Source organism: Notolabrus celidotus, chromosome 8, assembly GCF_009762535.1.
Source record: "Notolabrus celidotus isolate fNotCel1 chromosome 8, fNotCel1.pri, whole genome shotgun sequence".
NCBI lineage: Eukaryota > Metazoa > Chordata > Actinopteri > Labriformes > Labridae > Notolabrus > Notolabrus celidotus.
The window spans coordinates 14,738,137-14,758,972 of NC_048279.1; the positions used below are offsets into that span (position 1 = coordinate 14,738,137).

Here is a 20,836-nt window from a genome sequence, read left to right on the forward strand (position 1 = left end):
ACTCCAATGTGAAAGAAGTTTTAACCTTTCAAATCAATACCACTCGCTGCTAAAACACAAAAGACAAATGCCTTTAGACAGAAAATGAAACATTTTAATCCATCAATCAACTCCATTTACAAAAGTATATCCCATTTTATATACAATATGTACAGAGACGTATAAACAACTATCATTTTTCCACATGGATTCATTCATACCGTAACTAAACATAGCACTGTAAAAAAACATATCACTGATATTCTGCAGGGATGCCTTAGTGCAAATGTGTGCAAAATATATAGTGCTGTTGCATTGTGAATACCTTATAACCCCAATTTTAATGGGTTTCTCTCAGCTTTGTGGGGATAACTTTGTACTTGCTTTGAACATTGAAATGCTCTTTCAATCATTTTTATTACCAAGGGGGCATCTGGAGCTTTAAACCCCTTGTTAAACTGCTTACTTATAACTGTTAACGTACTTAAATTGTTTAAAAAGGGCCAAGAGTACAAATTGCAAAAATTTTGAATAGCTTTTCGTTTTTGGAGATACAAGATTATCATTCAACAGCACTTAAATTATGTAAATATTAAGTATATGTCAGCGCAGTGTCCTTCCTTGTTATAGAGAGAGATGCCGTCTGTGTTGACACGAAATGGTGACTATAAATAGAGTCTTTTGTTTGATGAGAACATTTGAGGGGAAGCATACCAGTTTATATGGTCCTTTTAGAACTGTGAAAGTGAACAAAAGTCAGCCAGGAGCTCTCCAGGGAGAACCTTTCTCTGAACAGGGCCCAGACTTAGGCTGGAAAGTTGCTTCTGATTTGAGCAGTGAGCAACTTCTCTCTACTTTTGAGTGCTGCTGTGCTGTGTAGTTATCAGTTCTGTCCAGCAGATGGAGCCTCTCCAAGTCTGACACTTCCCAGGAAGGTGGTGTGGTTGGTCATGCTGATGAGTGTGTCCTCATACACTATGCGTATTGAGATCCTCTGGCCCGCACGGAGCAGACTCACACCAGCCGTGTAGCAGGTGTTGAACTTGCGCTGTCCTGTCTCAATGCTGCAGGTGCAACGCAGGAACGGGTTGGAGTCCACCATCACCTCATAGCTGGCAATGTCAGTGAAGTTGAGGTAGTACACCTGGTGTAGAGGGGAGACATGAAAATTCACAGAAGACTGAGAGGGGTAGTCAAAACAAGTCGACATGATATTAAGGAGCTTATTTAAAGCTGAAACAGCTGGAATATCAGTGTAGCCAACAAGGGCCTGAGTTATAGACCATCACATATTACCACTAGGAGAGGGAGAGGGAGATGAAATAAGTCTTAAAATATATCACTCAAATATATAAAGATAGTAAAAGCAAGCAAGTTTTAAACCTTAACTATAAATGCAAGTTCTGATGACTCAGAATTGTAAATTATAAGAGTTACGTCAAGGACCGTACTCACTTCTACCTGACTATATATGAAGTAGACACCGTCCAGCAGCACCTCTAGCTCTCCAGAGCGAGAGTGCATTTTAAACACGCGGTGATGGATGGACACCATCTTCCAGTTCCTAAGGATGCCTTCAGAGAGATCTAAACATGTCACAACAAACAAACAAGAGGCAAACAGTCATCATAAACAGCTATCAGCAGTTTTTAACTGCATCCAGAGCTCCATGCTGGCAGGAAAATAAACCAGCTGATGATGCTTACACTCAATGACTTAAATGACAAAGTGGGATAACCTGGGTGTGCCAGCATGGGTGGCGTCTGATCTTGACCCGAGTTAACATGGGTCTGACATCTAATATAAGCCTGTAACTGTATACAAATCCTGTAATAGCTCTGGGATTATGTCAGGGTTACTATAGCCATATAGTAAATATTAGCAGCAATATTTAGCCCCATGGACCATCAACTCTTAGCCTAGCTGCAGCAAATACAGAAAATATCTTTAAAAAAGTGACTAAACCTGGCATGTTTATTTTAGTCTTACGCAAGTCTGTGGTTTAGCAGGCATGTGTTTATTAGAACAGTTGCAGACACAGATCTCTGACGAAGGACACTGACAGGGATTAAGGCTGTTTATTGTTCTGTGTCAAACACAGGGGTGTAACTACAACCGAGAACAGACAGAGGACCCACCTTCTCTCACTTGGATTGTCGTCTCCTGCCCCTGCAAATGAACCACTGCAGGCTGAAAAACAAAAAATCTCTGGTGACTGATCTGGATGCGCGGTAGAACAAGAGAAACAGCTGTTTCATCAGAAGGTTTTTTTGTTAGGGTAAAATTTGATTTTAACAGCTGACATACTCTACCTGGAATTCCTTTGTTTTCGTCCTATCGGGAACCCCTGTAACAATAAAAGAGGGGAAGAGAGATACAAGATAAAGTTCTGGCCTTCGACACCACTGAGAAGAAGAGATGATGATTAAAACAAAACAAACAGTGAAATAGTTTAAAGATGGATCACTGCTATCCCACAGTATGTTTGACAGCCTAAACCAGAGACTTGAACTGAGAAGGCAATGAGTTCACCAATTTGACAACCTGAGCCCCCTTCTAGTGTGGGAACGCGTCTCCATACAGGAAAGCGCTGTAATCTAAGAACAAATCTCTCAACTCGTGGGTGTTTTCGAGTTCTCTGCCTCAACTCTTTGCTATTTGAGCATGGATCATGTCGTTTCTGTTTTATACCTGATGGACCTTGACTGCCTGGAGGCCCCTGTGGCCCAGGGGGTCCAGGGGGTCCTGCAGGCCCCACAGCATTGCTCCCAGGAATACCGGGGATTCCAGGGATGCCCGGTGGCCCCTGTGGGCCCGGAGGACCAGGGGGACCAGGAGGCCCCTGCCTATTTCTCCCTGTAAAGATGGAAAACGAAATATATCAGACTGAGGCGCTTAATTTTTCGTCTGGAGTGTCTTTTATATTTACAGCCTGAAATCAAAAATGTACTCCTAATGTCTTTACAGTCTGTTTAGCACTGTAAATTCTGATATTGAGACAGCAAGACGAGGAGAAATGTCTCCAGAGGACAGAATCAGATGTGGAAAATGTGTCATTCTTTAAGCCAACTTAGTTATTACATCTGAACAACTTTTCGAGGTTACATCCTGAAAGTAGGCAGCAGCTAGTAGTCTAATGAATGACTGACATAACTGAAATGTAGGCCATATTATGCGTTACCTTTTTTCTTATCTTTCCGCCTCTCCTTCCCAGTGGATTCTGTAAGAAAGCAACAGCAGTGTGATCAGTCCTGAAATGGTCTCTTGAACAATTATCATCTCAGATAACATCTGAAATGTACCGCTCGTTCTGTAAAAGGTATCAAAAATGGGCTAAAATAACAGATTCAGATGTGCGGTGCTGAACACTGGAGTTGAGGTATGTCAGTCTGTGGTATCTTCTAATGTAGTAATTTGTAAGTGTGGTTTCACCTCTTCTGTATGAACAAGTGCCTTAAGCATTCACAGGCAGTGGAACTGGAGAAGATCATTAGAGAGATACTTTATCCTGCCAAAATCCTTTTCTTTGAATTAAGCCCAGATGGAGAATGCAGATGAAAGTGTGTCTACATGTGGGTGTGTGCATGTGTTTGTGTGTGCGACTCCCCTTAAACAACGTGTGTGTGTGTGTGTGTGTGTGTGTGTGTGTGTGCGTGCGTGCGTGCGTGCGTGCGTGCGTGCGTGCGTGCGTGCGTGCGTGCATAGATGTTGAGAGGGGCATCTGTGTCAGCGCTTGAAAGACAAAATGCACTTAGTGTGCATCTGCGTGTGTGTGTATGTATGCTCTGTATGCAGCTGAAGAATCCTTTTCAAAAAGCCGTCTCGCTGCTCTTGTGTTTACCATGTCATTACAACTACAAAGGCCATTTAACCTTAAAACCTCACAGTTTGAGTCCCCCTCAAACATATGGCCAGTGTTTCTCCTCTGGCTAAATGACTGGATGCATCCGCATAGATTTCTCTTAACGAGCAGCCCTATCTGGAATCTGGTGCCCGTTAGGAGTGCCCAGAACGCACGCACACACACACACACACACACACACACACACACACACACACACACACACACACACACACACACACACACACACACACACACACACACACACACACACACACACACACACACACACACACACACACACACACACACACACACACACACACACATCTAAGGCTGAGATTACAAAAGCCTTTGTCTGTGCGCTGAGAGCAGAGACCTGGGAATGATTAGTGTTTAGAGGCTCGGGACTTTACTGATTTATGTAGAAAGTCTCAAAGGTGAGTTTTTTCTCCTAATTTAAACACAATCACTAAACTTCCCCCAAAGTATTCAGTGTCACGCCACAGACATCGGAATGTCTTGTGATCATGCTGCACTTGTTGCACTCAGACATGAAACTTCAAAGGCCACGCTTTTTTTTATTTGCATAGCTCACATTCTAAACACAAACTACAAACGCAAATTCAAACCTATCAACCTCATGGCTTTTTGTGAAGCCATCGATTACAATAAATCAATTTGTTGGGATAATGAAACCCTGAAAGTCCCAGATGACAGCTTGTCTCCTGAAAACGACCGCATGTTCTACAACGTGATTTTTATTTTCTGATGTTTCAGTACAACAGATAAAACAGCTGGAGTCCAAAGTCGAGATCTGCACAGTGGATGGATAAAAAAGATATTTCAGGGACTTCTTATTATTTCGAGATGGGGGAAATCAGGGAAAGGCTTTCGCTGTCTGTTTCAAATTGGTGAAACCCTCCCAAACTCCTTGTTGTCCTTGTTTGCAATCCAAGTAATAATCAATCCCATTCCGTTTAATCTCTCGCTCTATAAACTAGGCAACATTATGTGGTGGAGCTGCTCTGTTAAGTAGGCACAACGCAGTAAAAATCGATTTCCTTAAAAAGTGAGAAACCGTTAACAAACTGTTTTCAAATTTAAAGAGTTGTAAGCCCACCAAAAGCCTGGTATTTATACAGTACTGAATCCCCTCCAAACAAGCAGAGTTGCGGAAAACAGGGCCGAGCAGTCTGGCTGGTGGTTGCCAAGTACTTCCAGAAAATAGACTGATGCAGGTGCATCAGAGAGCAAATATTTGTTGGGGTTTTTGTCATTAAATGTACTGACATGGAGCTGTGAACAGGAAAACTACAGATGAGGTGACCTGGAGGGCAATCAACTAACAGTGTTCAGCAACAAAGTGTAAGACAAAAGACACGGCAGGAGAAAATAACAACACATAAAACAAAGAAAACAACTTGCCTGTTTCTGGCTGCTTGCCGGGACTCCTTTTCGCTCGCTGAGTTATGCCCCTGTGGTCCTCTGTGGCGTGGAAGTCGCTATTTCTGTGCAGTAACTTCTCCTGGTGAAAAACAAAATGGAAAATATTAATGAGAATGGAAATTCATAAAGCAGAATATTCATGAGAACCCCTTCAAAAATTCATACAGGCCAGGACTATCTCATATTAATCCTGCAACGCCAAAAAAAAAAAAAAAAAAAGGAATGAGTGATATACCGTTTTGAGAGCGAAACCAACGGCCTACAAGTGGCCTTTCTATTCTTGGGGTATAATGTTTGCACAGACACAACTTGGGGCATTTGAAAAGAAGTGAGACACTGTCAGGAAGCACATTCATTTGTGGCCAAGTCATTGTCTGTCCCATCGGGGCTGTAACCCATCCTGTAACCAGAGTCACTTTTGTCTGCGTTTGTGCTGTTTGAGACAGTCACCTGGACACGGCTGCACTAAAATTCACCTTTTTACACAAAAGGAGGGCATGAATTGCGGTTAATGTGAGAGCAATACCCATTCATGGGCACCTGGTCCCAGCCCTATTTCAAGGTAGCATGAATAAGCTAAAAAATGAAAAGGATCTGATGGAGCTGCTCTGAGCTCATCCCTAAAAAAACAGGGGAAAGCTATGCTACAGTGGCGGGGTGTTCCCATGGGCGAGTGAGTGGTGGGACAAACCGCATGCTCTGTGTTCTTGTGTGACTAGTTCTGGTCGTCCCGAATTCACATGAACTCTGTAGGACGTGCTGAACTGACTGTAACACGCCAGAGACGCGACCGGCTCCGACAACTACAAAAAAAACATCTCGTGCTAAGGATTCAGAAGTTCAGAAATGCAGATTGTTCAAAGTCGCCTTCAGTTAGGACAGCCAGTTCGTGATCACATCTCTGGAGTACTCCCAGAACCCCGATAGACTAAAAGGGAACTCAGGGCCTGAAACACAACAAGACCACCCAAAGGCTTCTTTGCATCGAGCCTCGAGTAGATATATGAGATCTTTTTCGGTCTCACTTTGGAGTGTCAGCGTAAATAATGTTAGGAGTGAAAGATAAAGGCGCTCAATAGCTGAGGACAGATCTGACAGCTTGTATTTGTGCTGGACATCTGCTTGGAGTTTAGATAACTGACATCTCCGAAGCAGTGACACGTGCAGCACCTTAGCATGGATCAGAGGATAATAAATAATGATGTTACACTTATTTTTACTTCTGGGGATGAATCGGACAAGCTTACTGACAGACACTCTGACCTCCTGGGGCCATTCAGAGTTGGGTACGAGATGACATTCTCCATGTTTCCATCTGTGATGCTCAAATAAACATAGTTGTTAAACCCCCGACGGCGAGAAATCTCCTTCTCCTAAAAGCAGCTTGAACTCCCGGTGCCTCTTTGTGTGGTTTCTGCGAGCAGAGCCACTGAAAGACCGTAAGAAGGGCAGACAAGTAAAGTTATGTTTCGAGTTTTCTTCCATACCTCGTCTCAGATGTGGGAACCCCCCCCTGCGGTGTGGGATGAGCTGTATCATGTCAAACACCCCCCGCTGGCTGTGTTGGGCAAGCTCAAAGCAGTTAAAGTCTACATCCATGTCCAGCTGCCAGCCATGTCTGACCTTATAAGCACGGGAATTCCAACCCGATGGAGGACTGTGTGTGTTGGAACGGTTTATCGACACACACAGACCTCCAGATGTTCCCGCGAGCAGCGACGTTTGCTGTTCATTTGGTGCGCAGGTGTCTCCACATCTCCTCTCCAGCTGTTGGCATATAGGGGGCTTTTACTTCTCAAAGGATTCTGGGTGTATGTTCAAGCATATGGCATTACACTTTCGTCTGTTCTGACAGCCAAACATGATTCAACAGCCAATTTTTGGCCCGAGATTAAGCCCTAGCAAAACGACAAAAAACACAAACAAGCAATCTGCTAAGCTACTAGCGAACTGGTGCTTTAGATGAAGTCTACAAAGTGATCTTGAAAAGAGTTACTCCGTTATACGACTTTCAGAAACGGTTTTGCGCCCTTGTTTGCTTCATTTCACTTCATTACAACATTTACAGCCTTCAAAGGCATGCAGAGTTACAGTAAATCAGGATGACAACGTGTTGGTATGTATGCCAAGTGCCAACTATTGAGTAAACCATTCTTTTTTCAGCACAAGGGGAAAAATGCTATTAATTAGAGGGCTTTCAAATCTTCAAAGCGTTGGGGGGTGCTCGTGCGCAGAGAGGACGCGATTCCCTGTTGCTCTGTGAGGATATGACTAAAATTCAGTCACCGCAGGGATGTGTAATTTTGTGATCACAAGACTTCTTCTTGCCCTATTAACACGTAGGATTACAACAGCTTGTAGTTTACCCTTTTGAGCACTTATAAAAGCCAAACTCCCTGACATTTAGGATAGCTGTGAGAACAAAATGCCTTGGCTCCAGCGTTTCTTTCCTGAGCTCACATTCTTGTGGCGGTAACTCCTCGAAATCTTGGGCCAGCAGTGACAATTAGTCACTAAATTGCGGTTGAGAATGTGAGGTTACAAAAGTTGAGGAGGTGAAACTTGGGGCTTGTGGCTGCAGGCGCCAGATGCAGAGCGGGTGCCCATCACTGCTGTTACAGGCGTTACTCATGCAAAGTGCTGAGGACACAAGGCTCATAGAACTCATGTGCTTCAAACTCCTGGGCTGAAAGATGGGGCTGAAAGATTCTTCTTTAATATCACACAAAAAGGAGTGTCCTCACCCCAGCCAATATCACACAATGCTCTTTGGAAGACCCATGTGTTTTCAACCATAACTCGGGTAATTTAATAACAGCATCTATAGATTGTCATCTAAAAAAGCTGTGGAGCTCAACCTAAGGGAAATGTTGCCTGTCAGCAGCCAATCACATGTCAGATTGTTGCAACACTTGTTGGCAGAGTGACTTCTAGCTGAACGCTTAGAGAATTTATTATTTTGGTAGATGTTTGTGACTCTGGACTTAATCTTTACTGGGCGTCTACGCCATCCGTCTGTCAAGACTATTCAGTCTTGTGTGGAAAAGTTTGCAGCCTCGTACGTCTGATGTTTCGACCTCCTCTGCCTTCAACTTTATAACACTTGTGACCAGACTGATTAGTTCCCGACACCCGCTCATTCTGCGCAGATGATACTGCTGTTTTAACTAATCAAGCACTGGTCACAATTAAAGGAGAAGTGGGTGACAGCACACCCTGGCGCCCCAGAGCTCATGCACTGCTGAGGACTTTGGGTCCCATCAAACTGACTTTTTTAATAGCCGTTAACTAGACTCCAGATGTTTCAGCATCTGTTCTCTGTGAGACTTTGAAGGCACACTTCAGAGGAGAAAATTATTTCATATAATGATTATGAGAAAAATGTTAGGCAAGAATAAAAAGCAATCCGGGCTAACGCAATTAAGTGTTCCATGGATGGATTTTTATTTTGTCTCGCTCTCTGAGGTCAGGTGAGAGAGGTTCAGGCTGAGTGCCAGTGACACTTGCTCTTTTTTCACTCATGCTCTGTATCACACTCTTGTTTCAGACCTAGAAGCAACACACACACAAACACACACACCTGGTAGGGGCTTTTTACTGTTGGGAACTGCGCAGATCTGCTGGACAGCTGGGGTTTACTGCCTTGCTCAAGGGCATACAGACTGAGAGCATGGAAGGAAAGACTGTTTGTTCACGTCCCAGGCACGGACCATTAATGACCACATCATCTGCTCTCATTAAGAAGCAACTGAGAAGGTGTAAGATGCTAAGTGGTACCTAATTTTTTAGTGCAAACAAAGGTCTCATCAAGATGTTTCCATTTGCACGGACGCTTTGATGCTTCATCTCTTTCAGGAAATCTTAGTTTTGAGAATGTTTTTTTTAATCTCAGTGAAAACATCTGAGAAAACTAAACTGAACAGACATCATGACAGATAGCGGCGCTCTGAAAGCTGATTTGAAACTTGTAGTATTACAGCCCACAAGCCAAATCCTTATCTGGGAGTTATAACAACAACGTTTTTCTGCAGATCAGGGGTGTATCTATGAAATCTGCCAAGTTCCAGCATAAAACAAAAAGTCTGGCCTCAGGTTTTTTAAGTTAACTTCAGTTTTCATCTGCAGCGAGAGAATGCGAAAGAAGTGACGAGTGGTTGCTGAAGAAAGAAAACGTTTTATGTAATAATTATACTTTTAAATGTAATTTTATGGCAAAATAATAACATACTGTAGTACGGTATTTTCTATTCTTTATCAAAGTGAGGATTAAAAAAGCATGAGCTGACTGCAACAAAAAAAAATCCACAGACTTTTAAAGAGTACACTTATGCCTTGAAAGGCTTGTCAATGTCATTTTTCTCTTGAAAATAACATTTTGATTCTATGATTTTAAATAACTTACATTTTTCCTTCATATTTGACTCAAGAAACTGCCAGCAAAATGTCTAGATTTCCTCTTGGCATGATGTTTGGCATGGCTGATTTATGTTCACCACTGACCGGCCCAGTTGAAAAGTATCTTGACACGCACGCAAATAGGTGTGCAAAGTTGTTGTGACATGATGGTGAAGCCACAACAAGTGTCTTCACGGGAACACATCTTGAGCCGAGGAAACACTTTGATAGACTGCATGTGTATCAGTGTGCATGTTTGTTCCTTTACGTGATCACTTTGGCTGTGCTTGTTGTCTGGGATGACTGTTCATGTTCTGTTACACTTGTCTGTATACCTGCCTGTCACATCCAATTTCACTGATGCTGCTGAAGTTCCTTTGATGAAGACTTGTGTTAAAAAATCCAATAAACATTTTTTTGCTGCACAAAAAGAGACGCTTCAAAGGAAAACGCTTGAAAAGCTAACAAGTGCGGCCGCTGCGTCCAAATGCCACATGCTCCTGTTTCTCCAACTATGTAAACTGTGGGATGTGTAATCAGAGTTGTTTAATGCAGACATCTGGCACGGACAGCATCACAGCACTGTTAAATATTTACAGCTGGGCCGCAGTCTTTCACCTCATGAAGCGTCACCATCTGGGTTGAATTCCAAACCCATCTCGCTCGGTTTTAACCAGGGAAACCAAACTAAAATAAGCTTTGCAAAGCACTAAATGAATAGGCTGAGCTTTCCACTTGTGAAAGGAAAATGTTGCAAAAACCAAAACCAGCATCTGAACTCGATAATGTTTCCTACTGAGATATAAATGCCTACATCCTGTACAAACTCCTCCGGGTGGTTATCATGTTTAGGGGTTCTGCACAACTTTAAGTCCAGCCAATACCCCACACAGAGGATCGTTTTCTCTAAAAGGTTACACAACTGGTGACACATGAGCTAATTGAGCAAGCAAAGTTGAGACCTACACTCGGTCCCTTTGTACTGATGAGATTAGGGAGTGTGTGGAGGTGGTGGTGGTGAGGAAGAGGAGGGGGGGGTCTGCTGTTGCCAAAGCCACAGACAACACACTGAACATTCAATCAGACCGCTGCCAGAAAAGAAAACACATGTGAGACGAGCCTGGCTCAGCTCCAAGTACCAACTGCCCCATCTAAGTCCTGATGAATTTACATCAGCCCCTGGGCTTTGCACCTGCTGGTGATCCAGTTAATTTTCCGTCCACCTGCTGCAGCACACTGAGTGACCCGTCTGAGGGGATCCAGCTGGGCAGGCTGCCTAAGGTTTGAGCATCAACCTCTGTCTGTTTAGGGAAAGCTCTGGAAACAAGACAAATTGGGTTAAATGTGTTTCAATTTAGGACATAAAATATGCTATTCATGAGGTATATGATTAACTACACTATCTTCATTCCTTATGTTATGAAGGCATCATTTTTGGACCACATCTCATCTGACTTCCCTGATATGTTTACCTGAAAACGAGACTTTGGCCAGCTGACAGACATGGAAGTTTATACCTTTGTGCATCTTTGTCCAAGAGGCTGACGCACACAGGAGCCCTACTTCAAAACATATTTGTCTGGAAACTGAGCAGGGAAAACTTCGTGACAAGGCTACTGTAAAATAAGTTGCCCAGAAACATGCCATAACAGAGCACCGAGACAAAACCTGACACCGTGATACGGGAACAGGAGGACGGACGGAGGTGAATGAACACGAACAGCCTCTGTGTGAGGAATGAAAACAATGCTGTCTTGAATTAGTGGCTGTAGCTATTCATTTTTAACTGTTTCATTTTTTTGATGTTAGTTTTTGGTGTTTTTACCTCATGAACGTCTCCTCCGTGGCTGTTCCCGGGGTCCAGTCGCGGGTGTCCGGGTGAGAGCACCGCCGCCGGGTCAGCCAGGTCACTCCTTGCAAGTGTCAGCATGGAGTCCCGCTTCTGGTGGATAATTTCCCTTTTGACTTCTGAGCGAAGGTCCAAATAGCAAACGAGGGTGACAGCGTGCAGACACAGCGACAGCAGGAATAATCCCAGAAAGACAACACTGCTGCTGCTGCGACTCCTGCACTTCTTGTTGCACGTGCAGGGAGCCGCTCTGGGCATCACTTTGTCCGGGAAATCCTCCGCGGGTGAACCATCGCATGCCATTATCGGACTGAGCGCGAGGGCAGTGGCTCTTTATCTCGGCATAATCTCGCTAGTGTGTCTCGCGCGGGCCGCGGTTATTCATCAACGTAGAAACTCATAGGTGCAGCAACAGCAGGTCGGCGCAAACTTCTCGGAGTATCTGTAGTAACAATGGAGACCCGCCCATCTCGACTGTGATTGGCTGAGGGACAGTTGCGAACCCAGACAATCCGGGCCAGAGGTTGGGGGCTGGATGCACCAGGTGCAGTAGTGGAGCGACACCTAATGGACAAAGTCGGCAGCTGCAAAGCCTCAGAGATGATACTGAGGTTCCGTAGAGCAGGGGTTCCCAAACTTTTCAGCCCGTGACCCCCCAAAATATAGGTGCCAAAGACTCACGACCCCCACTGTCCCTCAAAGTTATCTAATGTGGCAGTATTTAGCTGGTCTGCAGAAAATGTGCCTATACCTATATCAGCATATGGCTGTGTTTCCTGGGCCTTTATGCATTAACCTACTGATACTGATGCTTTTCATAGTTAACTGTTCATTAACCATAAACTTAGGAGTCATCTGGCAACAAAGAAAGGCATAAAACTCATTACATTTTCTATTTTCAAGGTTTTATTTCAAGTTGAGCTACTTTTTGTTGTTGATATTTTTACTATAATGGGTAAAATGTACTATTTTTAGATAACTTAAAAAAGAAACATTCTAGAAGACATCTCACTACCCCCCATTTTTACCACCCACACTTTGGGAACCCCTGCGGTAGAGTAGTATTCCCCTCTTTTTATCTATTTGTTGTTCATTGTATCATGTGATTATGTCTCACTTTTTAGACCCACTTCGTGGTCTTATTTATTTATTGTCTGTGTGTGTTAATAGGAAAGGTTAGTCACTGCTGTAATGTATTTTGTTTATGCATGTGTTTTAAGCTGTGGACATGCTATTTTTCATTGGCATACTTTGTTTGGCACTTTGTTTTGTTATGTGGGTGGCACAGAGCTGATTCACAACCCTGGTAAATATTACCCAGTGTTGTTGTTTAAAAAGAACAAGAGGTTGATGATTGCATCAATTTCATCAAAGACTGGAAAAGAATTGCAAATTATATTCTTGAACAGACATTATACAATTATATTCAATTACATCTGGACCCTATCACGTTTGCACAGTATGATAGCAGGCTTGGAAGAGAGTCAGAGTCACCGTGAGGTCAGCAGCGCTCTGTGTACAACACCATCAAAGACTCTAAACACGCGTCAGTCAGCCGGACATGGAGGAAAGTTTGACATTTATGTTACCAAGAAGCCAGCTGAGGACAATGCTTTAGCAAGATTGAATGTGGCACTGCGGTTTTTCCTTTCTCGACATCCAAAGCAGACCTTACTTTTGTTCCCCTCAGATGTCGACACTTTGATCTCTGAGGCAGGGAACAGGAGGTAGCCTGAGCTCAGGGCGTCCTTGAGATGATGAAACCAGTGCACTGAGCAAGCCTGAAACTTTGGGGAATTTGATGGATCACCAGCTTAGATTAGTTTTCAGGCAAGTGCCACAAAACATCTGTCTTTATTTCTGTGGGACAAAGTTTGACATTTGAGTGCACTTGACCTACAAAGAGGAGCACTCCCTCATAATAAGAGCTCACCCCGACAGACACTGAATAATCGCCGGCTTTCGCTTTGTATTGTCTGAGAAAGTAATAGAGAGGAATGACTTTTGGAGATCAGAATATGGGCATTTCATCACTGTGAAATGTTTTCAGCACAAAAAATTGAGGCCAGAATTCATTACAATATTTCTCATTTTCTCATTTTGCTCTTACTGCCACTGTATCACAGCCCATTTCTCCTCACTGCAATCTGCTTCATTTCCTTAACTTACCTGCAGGAAAAAAGTGATTCTAGTCGGCTGCCACTGAAGGGCAGCATTGCCAAGCCATAAATCAATAAGAGTGCATGCCAGTGTCCTGATGAACTTGAACTTAAATTTAAAAAAATGGCTCTACACTGGAGTAAAAATGAACCTAAAATAACATCTTACATTCATATTCTGTGTGTACATTTTTATATAGCTCTCTTCTATCACATATCAAGGAACCCTTTTCTTTCTCTCTCATTCATTCCTGCATTGTTCGAGTGTATGATAGTGAAATCAAAGAGGGAAAGACATTCAAAGTAACCCTCACAGGGCCTGTGACTGAGGGCTCAGCCTAAGCACATTTGCTACGCTTTTCATGTGAGCAGCAGCACAATGACTTTGAGAAGGAGATAATTCAAAACTGGAATAGTTAGCCACATGCATCTCTTAGAATTTCAACCCATTTAAAAAATATATTTAAGGTGGGTTTTTTTATAAAGAGTTGCCTTTGGGCATTTTCTCTGTTTAATTAGATTTAAAATAACACAATTTTTTTATGTTTTTGAAGAAATGGGGGTCAGGCATCCCTAAGGTAGAGGTCAATTTAACACAGGTCATCTCAGACACACTTGTGACGATTAAAAAAACAGTTTGTCATGATTGTTTTTTGGCATCAAAAAGAGAAGGAATAATTCTTATAACATCCCCAGGGCATCAGTGCAGCGTACATAAATGGTGTGCCACTCTATCCTCTCTGAGCTTATAACAAGATTTAGAGGCTTTCCCTGCCAGATGATGGAGTTTTGCACAGGCACTCTTATATGTCACCGTGGAGAGCTGAGCGGTGGGCTGGGGCTCATGACTTCAACGCGCTGTTGGAAGATGATGGCTGAAGAGGTGCTATCTGCACATTTCTCCTCCCCTTTGATAAAGGAGCACAAATTAAGATTGACTTTGAGTAGCCATTATGAGGAATCACATATGAGCTGAAGTGATTCATCGCTAATAGAATAATAGCATTTCACATTACGGTAAATTGTTTCAGACCTCTGCAGCACATTACTTTCTCAGGAGTCATTGTTTCTGCACATTGAATTGCGGAGGTGGAACCTTGGCTAATTGATATGCTGTGGCATTTGATTTCCTACCTATAAATCTCCTGTAAATTGGACCACATCTCCCATTTCCCTGAACAATGATTAATTCACTCTTGTTGTGGGTGTCTGTCTTAAGAGTCCTTATCAGGATCAGAGAGCTTTTCCTCTCTCTCTGCTTTTCTCCTACACTGTGCTGCCTTTTTTTTTTTACCCTCCATTGCTGTTTATGCTTCCATCTGTTTGCTGACTGTTATGTGGAAGTCTGTGGCTAAACTTAATTGATTTTCTTATTCCATGCAGAACTTGTGCCTCTAAGCGGCCCTTTTAGCATGCGGAGGGATTTTTTTAGTGTTTTCTCAAGGCGCCTGTGTTCTGAGGAACCAGTAAACAATACCATTTTAGACCTGCTTTGTTAACTATTTTTGCTTTAATTTTATTTCTAGGGCATTGCTTTTTCTGCAAAGGAGCAATTTAGGTCGAGACAGGACAGAAAGGAAGAGAGAGAGGGGCGTGTAATGAGAAATCTAAGTCAGAATGAAGAAATTGTGCTATGCATCAAAACCAAGAGGCCATTCAATAACTGTTAAAGTGAAAGTCATTAAACTATCATCTATGAAAAATCCATCAAGTTAAAGTTTTCCATTCAAAGTTCTTCTCTACTAAGGTGATAATTCTATATTTGAATCAAAGTATAAAAATAAGAACTCTTTTTTTGTGGCAAATAAAACCCACTAGCTCATAGTCATGACATCTAATTTATACACCTGTGTGCAGTGTGATGTAAGTGGTTGAAGACTTGCCTGATAATGCAGTTAAGTAAAAGCTAATTGCACCATAATTTGGAATAACTTAAATAAAGTACAAGTAGCTCAAAGATACCGCTATAGCAGCGCTTATTTGAGGCAGAAGAATAAGCAGTAAACACTGACAAACATGACAGGATCATATAGTAGATAAAGTCAATAACTTGATTTCAAATATACACAAAGTATTTGTGCTATAATGAATGGGATAAATGCTCAGTGACCCATTACATTACACACTCGTCCTTATATTAATGCTCTATTGATAAGTCACATATCCTACCACATGGCCCCTATTGTCCCTCAACACCCAAGTATGGAGATGGACAGGGATAGATATAGGCAGCAAGAGCAGGGACATCACGAAGATTATCATTTGGGCACCTCGCTATTACCAGTGTGAAGAGCATTCAGGGAAATGACAGGGGAGGGTATGTCAGGGGAAGAAGCCTGTTTAGGCCTGGACTCTGGGTTAGCCTGTACGCTCCACATCCCCCTACTACCCCATTTTTTACGAGGAAAGAGAGGAGATAAAAGGGTGAAATCAAAAAGAAGATTCTGTGGAGAGGCGTCAGAAGACAGGGAAGACAGCCAGGGCTAGAAGCTTGTTTTTGTTGGAGCTCATCCCCTGCTGAGCTAGGCTGTACGCTCTACCTTCCCCCCACTCTGATGAATGATGAGAGGACAGATGAGAGAGAAAAACAAAGATTATGGTGTGCAGAGATACGAGAAAGAGACAGAAGCCAGGAATACAGTACAATATTTATGTTTCTTTAGCTCTGCTTTTGTCCCTACCAACTCCTCTCTAATTAAAAGTGTTGTTTGTTTGCAGCATGATGCTAAGGAGCTTACATGCAGTTCACCAAAACTTTAATCATTGAAAGAAATGAGCTGCCTGCTCCAGCTAGAGTTGACAATACTGAGAGTCTAGAGAATGAGCAGAAAAAAATACAGAGGCGTTGTTGGCCTTAAAATCACAACATTAGCTAGAAGATGTCGAAGCAATTTTGAAGAAAACTGCATTAATAGGCAGCTATTTGCTGGCAATAATCTCCCTAATGTTTTCATTTCACATTACACAAAGCCATTTAGCCCTTTTATGATATAAAAAAAAGGCTGGGGCAGCTTTTTTGGTAAATGGTCTCAGCAATATAAGTAGCCAAGAAAAATAGGTTCATCTTTTATCAGAAAAGACTGAAGGATCTAAAGGTGAGAGCTCAGATAAAGCCTGTCACTTCAGATTTATGGACTATACATAACCAGTGCAGGTTTTTAATGTGAAATAGCATACATTTGACATTTGAACTTTCCTTTAGAACTTGAAGTTTGTGCACACTCTTATTGAAGTTTCTTACCCTGAAAGCATTTTTCCTGTGCCAACTTTTCACTGTTTAAGGCACTTTATTAAACAGGGATGTTTTGCTGTAAAGGCTGTAATTTTTTGCCTTGCCTCCAGCTCAGCAGAACTCCTCTGTGAGTAACCTTCGCTGTTACACTGCAGCACCATCAGCAGAGACAGAGGAGCAGGATTCTGTAATTGTATTTATTAATGAAAAGCAGAGGACCCAAGAGACATACAATATCCCAAAACACAGGAATACAAATGTGCCATTGATCAGCACCACAATGAAAAACACATCACTGTTAATTTATTGATGCTGCGAAAAAGATTAAGCTTCATGGCTGTCGGTTCTGATATGATTTTACTTATCCTGAATAGATTAATTATACTAAGAGAGCATAATTTTCAATTATAATTTTGAATTTAAAGTGGGGTACAAAAGTAAACACCTGACTATCAAAATTACTCTTTTTTATTTGACTAGCCTCACTTTACTAATAAACTGCTCTACTTTAGAATAATACTTTAGTGATTGTATCATTAGTACTAAGACAAATAGTGAGTAGCTGGTAAAGATAATGAAGCATATAACAGCTAAAGTGCCAGACATTTCCGTTCTGCAGATAGTGGAGACAAAATCAGATTTTAAACAGATAGAGAATAATGAGCTTCTGTCTGTCTTCCGGACAGAAACATGAATCTAGATTAATGCTAATGATTTCCCATGAATACAAATGGATGATTTTTCCCCCCTAACATGTTTCCCATAAAACACTTTATAAGTTGAAACTGTGCCATTCTTGTTGTGTCACGCAAAATTTGAAAAACAAACAAAGAAACAAAGAATTGCTAACACTTTCAGGTACTTCATTTACGATGACTTATTGGCCACTTGGGGAAGGCTGGGAATTCCTACCTACTAACACTATATAAAGGTATTATGTTGAACATTTTAGCAAACAATTTCATCAAGCAGATTTGGAGCAAAGTATGGAGCAAAACATGGAGCAGATTTTACATTTCTGTCGCTCTGATTTTAAACACCCACAAAGCTAGAGGTAATTATAACCCATCGTCACCCGTACTTCTTATCTGTTAAATATTTAATTCTGATTGGTCAAAACATCACGAGAACAGTGATCAATTCTCATTAACAAAAGCAACACCAGGGACAACCTAATCACACATGTCATATCAAATCAATTCACGGAAAGAAGGTCAAGCTCATTTTATCTCTGCCTGTTGACACTCTGGCAAAAATGTTAGTTTCTGTTAGCATTCCAGCTTAGTAAACATTGTGGCAAAACATCAGTTTCTGTCTCAAATTGGTCTTGGGAGTCAGGAAATAGTTACATTTACTGGGCATAGATGTGAGAGCAGCCTGAGGAGATACTGGGCCCTCTCTAAGTTGCAGATTGCTACAAAGTGACTTAAACCATAAGCTGTAGTGATAATGGCAACAGTGTTAAAAGTTGTGGTGTTTGCCTAATTTTTGATTAAAGGTGTTTAAACTGCAGAGCTCTGAGAACTAGATCTGAATGAGGACAGAAATATCAACATAAATATTCCTGAAGAAATTCCGCACACCTTCTCTAATTCTAACTTCAATGGAAATGTTCCGTTTAATGTGAATATTACAAATAAGCAGGGTAATGTTTCAGCTGTACCATGAATAGAAATATCCAGTTTAATGTTAATTAATCCACCAAGGAAGCCAATGAGACCCCTCACCATGAAAGTCTTACTGATTAGGGCTGCCAAGTTGAGTTGTCCACGACTTATTTAATAATCAACTTCATCATTTACTTCTTGAAGCTTTGTTCTTCTCTCAAAACTGCCGCTGCACCTTCCGCAGTCTTGTCTGCCTTTCTGTCCTTGACGCACATGTGCAGTAGTGGTAATTGGGGTCAGCCTTGATGTCACCGGAAAAGTTATGCCCATCATGGCTAGCCGGCTAAGGAGCTCGAAAATTTGGGAGCATTTTTCCAAAATAAAAGAGAAGAATGTGCAATGCAAAGAACTTGCCTTCCATGGTAGTGCGACGCAATGCACGAGCATCTGAAAAGGAAGCACGTCGTGGCTGATTCAATATCTGACGGAGGGGGACAGTCTTCTCGGTAAGCTAATGGGCTACTTAGCTGCTAACATTAACGTCAACAGTGAGCTATTTACTTAACAGCGATGTCATGTTTGAATAGGAAATGTGATGACACTAATATTTTATAACGCTACGTTACAGTGCTAAAAAGATACGTTCCTCTTCAATGGACAACTTTGTTACCATTGTGCCTTCATTTTATTTTGCACTTTAACATTAAAAAATGTCAGAAATGGTACTACAAGCTGCAAAGTTCATTAAAAGTTGAATGAACTATCATCTTAATTGTCTTCATTTTTAGTTAGCACATACCTTAAACACTTCAAGCTGGAAGAGCAGCTGCATGCTGGTGCGAGAAGCTGCAATTTACGTATGATCCGATTAGTCGACTAATCACAAAAATAATCAGTGACTAGTCGATTATCAAAATAATCGTTTGTGGCAGCCCTATTACTGATCATGAAATCGGAGGTGCAGAATCAAATAATTTGTTTATCAATAAAATCATGTGCAGATTGTGTCAACTTTTGTATATCTTCAGTTTTCAGATGGGTAATAAGCAGGATAACGTAGTGAGCAGGTGGTTGTGCAATCTAGAATCCTTTCAGGGTAAGACAAAATCACTTTACTTTAAATCCCTCAGGTAGTCTCTCTAGCTTCACGTCTGGGTCTTGCTCACCATGTCAGGATTCTAATTCATATGACCCCCTACTCACAATATATTCTCCCCGACATATATCACTTGCTATCTCGCTGCTAAACACAACTTTATATTCCAACTAAGATGGAACACACATGATGTCAATGTCAAAGAAGCTAAAATATACCACAGAAAAGTGCAAATTTTCACATTTCATTGAAGTTGTGTGTTTTTCGTTATGAATGGCCCTTTCACTCGCAGACATGCCACATTGTTGATAAAAAAAAGTACTAAATATCAAAATATGACCTGAGGCAATGAAGTATATCTTAGTTCTGGTTAATGACAACATAGGTACATGAAAAAAAAAAGGTTAATCTGACCAATAAAACTGAACATATGGAGCAAGCTTTTCTGGGTCTTTGCATTGTGTGTATTAAAAAAAAAAGAAAAAAACAGTGGAAGGAATGTAACCGGAAAGAATTCATTAGATATGAATCTGAATCATTTGAGCCATCATCCCACTCAGATTTTTTATGCTCTGCTGCCAACTCCATCAGGAATGTTTACACTTTGAATTTTTAGGCATCAAATTGCTCGGTAACCCACAGCAGATACAGTGATAGAGAGATAAATTGGACTATCTTCTTGTAGACACTTGTAAACCTTGGATGTGCTGTGAGGCTCACTCTAACAAGAAGGTGAAATATGAGTGAGATGCATGTTTATGTGAGCCTTTATACGTGCCAGGATGATGCTTTATGGCCTCTCTGTTCCCTGGATGTTTTCCACACTGCTCGTTTTCCGTGGCTCATGTGAGGCTGCCACCTCCAAGAGCACAACCTCTGCCAGCTTCAATAAACAGTCACTACCTATATCAAAACCTCTAAGTCAGACCAACAGCATGATCAAGAGGCACACCTGAGGTGAACCCAGAGGTAATCTACCCTTCTGCCTCCCTATGCTGTGCTTCTCTATTTGTTTATTCCTCTTTGTCTCTTATGTTTTGCTGCTTATATTCTCTCCCAGCATGCAATAGGAACAATATCTTGCACTGTCACCTCCTTGATTTGACTTCACTGAGTCCCCCACAGTATCATGTCATGATAATCTAAGACTCTCATATACCATTTTTTTCCATTTCCTACTCAGGACCCAGTGACCTGAGTCCATTTCATATACAGCCAGCCGTGCACTT

The 20,836-nt window shown here is 41.8% G+C and overlaps 1 protein-coding gene across 3 annotated transcripts; it reads right to left on the reverse strand.

Moving 5' to 3' along the window:
- Positions 1–72: 72 nt before the first annotated feature.
- Positions 73–11,996, reverse strand: eda (ectodysplasin A). Of its 3 annotated transcripts, none has more exons than XM_034690603.1 (8): positions 11,490–11,996; positions 5,249–5,348; positions 3,161–3,199; positions 2,671–2,835; positions 2,292–2,326; positions 2,118–2,169; positions 1,435–1,553; positions 73–1,123 (listed from the first exon to the last, which is right to left on the reverse strand). In XM_034690603.1, the coding sequence occupies exons 1-8, from the start codon at positions 11,814–11,816 to the stop codon at positions 863–865; spliced, it is 1,098 nt and encodes a 365-aa protein (XP_034546494.1). In that variant the 5' UTR covers positions 11,817–11,996; the 3' UTR covers positions 73–862. The 3 variants fall into 3 exon arrangements, with proteins under 3 accessions (XP_034546494.1, XP_034546493.1, XP_034546492.1); XM_034690602.1 differs by having other exon boundaries at positions 1,441–1,565; positions 11,490–11,995; XM_034690601.1 differs by having other exon boundaries at positions 1,435–1,565; positions 11,490–11,995.
- Positions 11,997–20,836: the final 8,840 nt, after the last annotated feature.

Excerpts from the sequence above, each read along its gene's own strand:
- eda (XM_034690601.1), bottom strand. The coding sequence starts at position 11,816 with ATGGCATGCGATGGTTCACCCGCGGAGGATTTCCCGGACAAAGTGATG. Across the intron at positions 5,349-11,489 it reads ACGGAGGAGACGTTCATGAG|GAGAAGTTACTGCACAGAAA; the intron begins GTAAAAACACCA and ends GTTTTTCACCAG. Across the intron at positions 2,170-2,291 it reads CGAAAACAAAGGAATTCCAG|CCTGCAGTGGTTCATTTGCA; the intron begins GTAGAGTATGTC and ends TTTGTTTTTCAG.